The sequence below is a fragment of the Austrofundulus limnaeus genome, unplaced genomic scaffold (genome assembly GCF_001266775.1).
Source record: "Austrofundulus limnaeus strain Quisiro unplaced genomic scaffold, Austrofundulus_limnaeus-1.0 Scaffold335, whole genome shotgun sequence".
Classification (NCBI taxonomy): domain Eukaryota; kingdom Metazoa; phylum Chordata; class Actinopteri; order Cyprinodontiformes; family Rivulidae; genus Austrofundulus; species Austrofundulus limnaeus.
In genome coordinates this window covers 9,790-15,895 of record NW_013952737.1, presented here as the reverse complement: position 1 = coordinate 15,895, position 6,106 = coordinate 9,790, and the positions used below count along the sequence as shown (strand labels likewise).

General features: G+C 44.6%; 1 protein-coding gene across 3 annotated transcripts in view; it reads right to left on the bottom strand.

Moving 5' to 3' along the window:
• The window catches only part of igfbp6b (insulin-like growth factor binding protein 6b), an 8,074-nt gene extending 1,980 nt beyond the window's left edge, over window positions 1-6,094 (bottom strand). For 2 of the 3 annotated variants that reach the window (XR_001311411.1, XM_014022561.1), the window contains exons 1-3: window positions 5,415-6,094; window positions 5,202-5,236; window positions 1,421-1,540 (exon numbers count right to left, since the gene is read on the bottom strand). Coding sequence is in view for 2 of the 3 variants with exons in the window: in XM_014022561.1 (XP_013878015.1) it covers window positions 1,421-1,540; window positions 5,202-5,236; window positions 5,415-5,751 (492 nt within the window). In the remaining variant the exon portion in view is untranslated. Of the gene's footprint in view, window positions 1-1,198; window positions 1,541-5,201; window positions 5,237-5,414 lie in introns of those variants that run through there. The other variant, XM_014022560.1, reaches the window with a different exon arrangement.
• Window positions 6,095-6,106: the final 12 nt, after the last annotated feature.

Sequence of the window (6,106 nt, the reverse complement as noted above, 5' to 3'; positions counted from 1 at the left end):
AATAAAGAATTACAGTAATCCAGTCTAGACCTGATAAACGCATGAATCAGTTTTTCGGCATCATTTTTGGACAAAATATTTCTAATTTTAGTGATTCCACACTTCTTCATATGTGAATATATGTAAATAAACAATGAGATATAGAAAACTGCATCTACAAATATCCTTCCTTGGGTCTTAGCCCTTTTGGGGGCTAAGCACCCCTAAATGTCAGATGCTAGAATTGCCCCGGTCCTCTGGTATGTCGTGTCTATTCGTATATTGTATAAATAATGATGGTGGGCCGCCATGACCAAAAAATGCCCGGGCCGTTTTTTGGTCCCAGTCCAGCCCTGCCCATAGCAACACGTCAATTTAAAAAAAAAAAAGATGTTTTTCGACAAAATGATTTTGCACTTGGATGAGGTGGTTTTTCGGCCGTATCGAGATTGGTGTATTTTGCAAAACTGCAACGGAAACACTTTTTTCACATCACGGAGTCACGCGATCAACAACCGGATGTTTCTACTGGCAAAAAGATGAAGAAAAAGAAGACAAGAGGAAGTAGAATTAGTAGTAAAATCACCAAAGTAGTAAAAGAAAGTAAAATCACCAACTACAATTTCCTCAAAACACAGCATACTCCCAAGTATAAGAGGCTTGTCGCTCGAAAGCCTCGATAAGACGCCGACATCTCCTATGATGGCTGATGATGAGCGCTAGTGTCGTGGTAGCAATATGCATGTGTTTACATCCATTACCGCCATGTTTGTAAAGACTTATTGCGAGAACAAAGGTATTCACGCGTGACTTTAATAGTATTTCTTACTTCATGGAAACATTGCAATTGCCAAACTGTGTTTTTTCGACATTTACAGAATATTGACAAAGTTTTGCACATTTGCAATGGAAACGCAGCTACAGTGTGATACAAGGACAAAAATGCTGATGCTTAAAAGAAATAAACATGTTTGGTTATTGTCGTGGAAATATTTATTAAAGGAAAAAACACGTTGAAATGAGACAAGTGTCTGCGCRAAATGGCCATCAAGGCCGTCAAGTTATAACATCTGGTGACAAATGGCTACAATTCATTTTGTTGAAAAAGAAACAATCAAAAATAATCGTAATCGTGAACCTTCAAGGCTTTCTCAAACATGCATGAGTGAAAGCAACACTTGATGAGGGAATGACATTATGACATGATATAATGCTTTAAAAAGGTTGTTTTGCATAATACCTTCCCTTAAATGAATGAAATCATAATTTAAAAACTTCCTTTTGTATTTACTCAGGTTATCTGTGTCTGATAAACATTTCTTTTCTGATTTTCTGATTGTGTAGGACTGTTTTTTTGAGGCCCTGTCAGTAGAGCTGAGCTCAGACAGTTAAAAAGCTTCTGTTTTGTTTTTCTCAGGTGGTTCTTAGGTGAAAGCTTTACCTGTTTTTTCCTGTAGAAGCCACTCGTGTCACAGTTAGGTATGTAGATGTCTCGGTCTGACTGAAAGACGGTCAGCTCCAGACCCCTCAGGACGCTGTTGAGCAGCTTGCGGCAGGGAGCCTGTGGTGCAGAGGGACATGTCAGACACCAGGAGCAAAGTGACATGCTGCTGTCTCCTGTCAGGTGACCACATCAGCAGAAAAGAGCTACAGCCACTGTAAGCAGCACAGAATATTTATTGCCTGCAGCTAAAAGGCAAAAGCAGACAACTATGTTCCTGCTTGTATGTTTTACCAAAATACATCTTTAACCAATGGACAGAATTTAATGAGATTTATATACACATTTGGATTTACATCTACAACTGATTGCCTTTTAGACAGCACTTTTCAAGATGATTGCTACAGCCAAGTGACTGTAAAAACACAAGAATGACTTAAATTCAACCAATTTTAAAAAAGCATTGTGGTAAAATTTGGTGTGGTAGTATCTGATCCCAATACATAGTCTGCAGACCACCAGATGGTGCAAGATCTCTGTTTAAAAATTTGCAAGTAAACTTGGTCTAACTTCTTCGAGGCAATTCTGGTCCACCATCCGGCGTCTCAGTGGGTGAAAGCAGTTTGCCACCAACACTATTTATGGTGGGGATGGTGCACTGCTGACCTCAACTCGGGACGTTGTGGGTCGGTGGGCGGAATACTGTACTTCGAAGACCTCCTCAATCCTACGGACACGTCTTCCCATGAGGAAGCAGAACCTGAGGACCCTGGGTCGGACTCTCCAATCTCTGGTGCCGAGGCCACTGAGGTGGTTAAAAAGCTCCTCGGTGGCAAGGCGCTGGGGTGGATGAGATTCGCCCGGAGTTCCTTAAGGCTCTGGATGGTGTGGGGTTACATTGGTTGACACRACTCTACAATATCGTGTGGACATTGGGGGTAGTTCCCCTGGATTGGCAGACTGGGGTGTTGGTCCCCCTATTTAAAAAGGGGGACCGCAGAGTGTGTTCCAACTATAGGGGGATCACACTTCTGAGCCTCCCTGGTAAGGTCTATTCAGGTGTCCTGGAGAGGAGGGTCCGTCAGATAGTCGAATCTCGGATTCAGGAAGAGCACGACCAAGACGAAACCCAACCAGTCTACATGTGTTTTGTGGACTTGGAGAAGGCATTCGACCGTGTCCCTCGGGGATCCCTGTCGGGGGTACTCCGGGGGAGTATGGGGTACCAGGCCCATTGATTTGGGCTATTAGGTCCCTGCACAACCGGTGCCAAAGCTTGGTCCGCATTGCCGATAGTAAGTCTGACTCGTTTCCAGTGAGAGTTGGACTCTGCCAAGGTTGCCCTTCGTCACCAATTCTGTTCATAACTTTTATGGACAGAATTTCTAGGTGCAGCTAAGGTGTTGAGGGGATCCTTTTTGGTGACCTTAGGATCACATCTCTGCTTTTTGCGGATGATGTGGTCCTGTTAGCTTCATCAGATCGCGATCTCCAGCTCCAACTGGAGAGGTTCACATTCGAGTGTGAAGCGGTCGGAATGAGGATCAGTGCCTCCAAATCTGAGACCATGGTCTTGAGCAGGAAAATGGTGGGGTGTCTTCTCCGGGTTGGGGAGGAGATCCTGCCCCAAGYGCAGAAGTTTAAGTATCTCGGGGTCTTGTTCATGAATGAGGGAAGAATGGAGTGGGAGATCGACAGGCGAATTGGTGCTGTACTGGTCTGTCGTGGTGAAGCGAGAGCTAAGCCAGAAGACGAAGCTCTCGATTTACCAGTCGGTCTATGTTCCTACCCTCATCTATGGTTACGAACTTTGGGTAGCGACTGACAGAACGAGATCGCGGATACAAGCCGCCGAAATGAATTTCCTTCACAGGGTGTCTGGGCTCTCCCTTAGAGAAAGGGTGAGAAGCTCAGTCATCCGGGAGGGACTCAGAGTGGAGCCACTGCTCCTCCACATCAAGAGGAGGTGAGGTGTTCCGGACATGTCCCTCTGGGAAGAGACGCAGAAGAAGACCCAGGACACGCTGGAGGGACYATGTTTCTCGGCTGGCCTGGGAATGCCTTGGGATTCCCCCGGTTGAGCTGGCCCAAGTGGCTGGGGAGAGGGAAGTSTGGGTCTCTCTGCTTAGGCTGCAGTCCCCGCGACCCGACCCCAGATAAGCGGCAGAAAACGGACGGACTGACGGATTTGGTCTATCTGTTAGCAAAATGTGTTGTGAATCTCTTTACAAAATTAAATAATTATCTCAATTATATGCTTTGTGGAACTTGTCTAAAACTGCTAAACGAAATCTTTATTACTCATTGACACTGGGAGAGTTGTCTATGTGTGCATTTTCCCCAACCAACTTATTAATCAACCGATCAATCCACCAACTTAACAATCAATCAATCAACCAACCAACAAAGCAACCAACAAAGCAACCAACCAACCAACCAACTAACAAACCAACCAACCAACGAATCAGTAAACAAACATCAATCAGCCAATCAACCATTCAATCAAAGTTAGTCAGTCAGTCAACCAGCCCATCGATCAATCAATCAATCAATCAATCAATCAATCAATCAATCAATCAATCAATCAATCAATCAGCCAACCAATCAATGAACCAACTAACCAACCAACTAATCAATCATCTAATCAACCAACCAATAAATCAATAAACCAACCAATCAATCAATCAATCAGCTAACCAACCAACTAATCAATCATCTAATCAATAAATCAATAAACCAACCAATCAATCAATCAGCTAACCAACCAACCAACCAATAAATCAATCAATCAATCAACTAATCAATCAGCTAATCAACCAATCAATCAACCAACCAACCAATCAATCAATCAATCAATCAATCAGTCAATCAATCAAATATGTTTGTAGAAGTAGTTCCTGGATGATTATCTACAACTGAATAACATTTGGAAACAAATCAATATAGGTGCCAAAGCAAAGTTAACATTTCTGATCCTTATATCAGCCTAGATATCACAATATTGGTTATAACAACTTTTTGTGGTTGTAGATGAGAGTCTTCCCAAACATGTCATTTGAGTGCCATATCTTTGCTTCAAACTTTAACTTTAACTGTTGGTGTTAGTTTGTTAAAACATCCTATTAACAACTGCACAGATTGTCAAGAAGTAATTACTTGAATACCTTTTTGAGTCAGTCCAAATGAAGACGACAACTGCAACTAACCAACATTAGCCAACACTAAAAAGGCAATTGGTTTACTGAAATTAAATGGAAATCTGAGTCACTTCCGAGTCTTCCTCTGAGCTCTGACACATCATAACATCAAGAGATAGTGCATTTTATACATATTTTAAGGTTTGTCATTTTTCCATCATAAGATCATCAAAACTCTGGCATGAGAGGTGATGGGTGAAGAATTGCTAGTCTTTAAATAACGTGTATGTCAAATATTACATTTAGAATCAGTATAAACATCAACACAAGCTTCACCTTGAATTTTGATCACTTTGTGCTCAAAAGATTATTTCATATTACTTCAAACACCAGTTTTCTAATCAAGGCTCTCTAACCGCAGCAGCAAAACTTTCCTGACTCACACCACGCTCGGGTAGTTATGCCGCATAGCAGCATGCGGCATGCAGCAAACGTACGGCTGAGCAGCAGTGTGTGCACACGCTGCTGCAACACTGAGAGCTGGCTGAAACGCGATGCAGCGGCAGGTACCAACAGGCTTCACGCAGCCTGCTTTCTCTTGCTTTTATCGCTTCATTTGTTAGAGACATAAAATGAAAACTTACTTTTTCAGATTCACCGAAGTGGGTGGGATGTGGACCTAAGGGAAAACGAAACACCGTGATGGGAACAGAACAACACAAACACTAGACAACAGTCAATGCAACAAATAATTTCACTTTTTGCTACAATAAAAGCACAGTGAAATTAGCTTTCTCATCTCRGCCACAGCCTCACTGTGCTTTTTCTCTCCTTCCACTTCTTGCAGTCCGTCTTACCTGTAGGGTGGGGCCTCTCGGTGGGACTCGTYCTGCTGTGTTTGGCACAAGTGCCTCTTCCCTGCAACAGTGCCTGCAGGGGGCTGTGCTCCCTAGGTGGGGGGACGCAGCGAAGCCCCTTGGCACAACTCAGGGTGTACACGCCGCACGGCTCCCCTTGGGCCAGAACTGCCATGCTGCCGGCGACGGTGTGGTCCCTCGGGGGCCGACCTGCCCCCAGAGGGTCCTTGCAGGAGGCACAGACCTTGAGGTGACCCCAGCGGTTGGCTCCAGCCCCCGGTCCGCAGGGGCCGATCAGTAAGAGCACAAYGGCCATTAGGTGAGAGAGCAGAGACATTGTCAGGGTTTCTCCCTGTCAGTTAAATCTAAATGTGGCCGCAGCTGTCCCCTCTTCGTCCTYTCCTGGCTCCTGAAAACGTGGTTTTTCTGTGATGCTCTGCCGGCCGACTCCCCCTGCAGTGCCAGAGAACAGGAGCGGAGACTGAAGGAGACACGGCAAAGCCCCGGCTTTTAAAGATCTAAGAGGYTGTGATGGAGAGGGAGTGAGAGCAGGAGAGAGAGCACAGTTATGACACCTTCAGGGGCTGGGACTCAGTCACACAGACAAGGAGGTGGGAGAAAGAAAGGGTGTGTGTGTGTGTGTGTGTGTGTGTGTGTGTGTGTGTGTGTGTGTGTGTGTGTGTGTGTGTGTG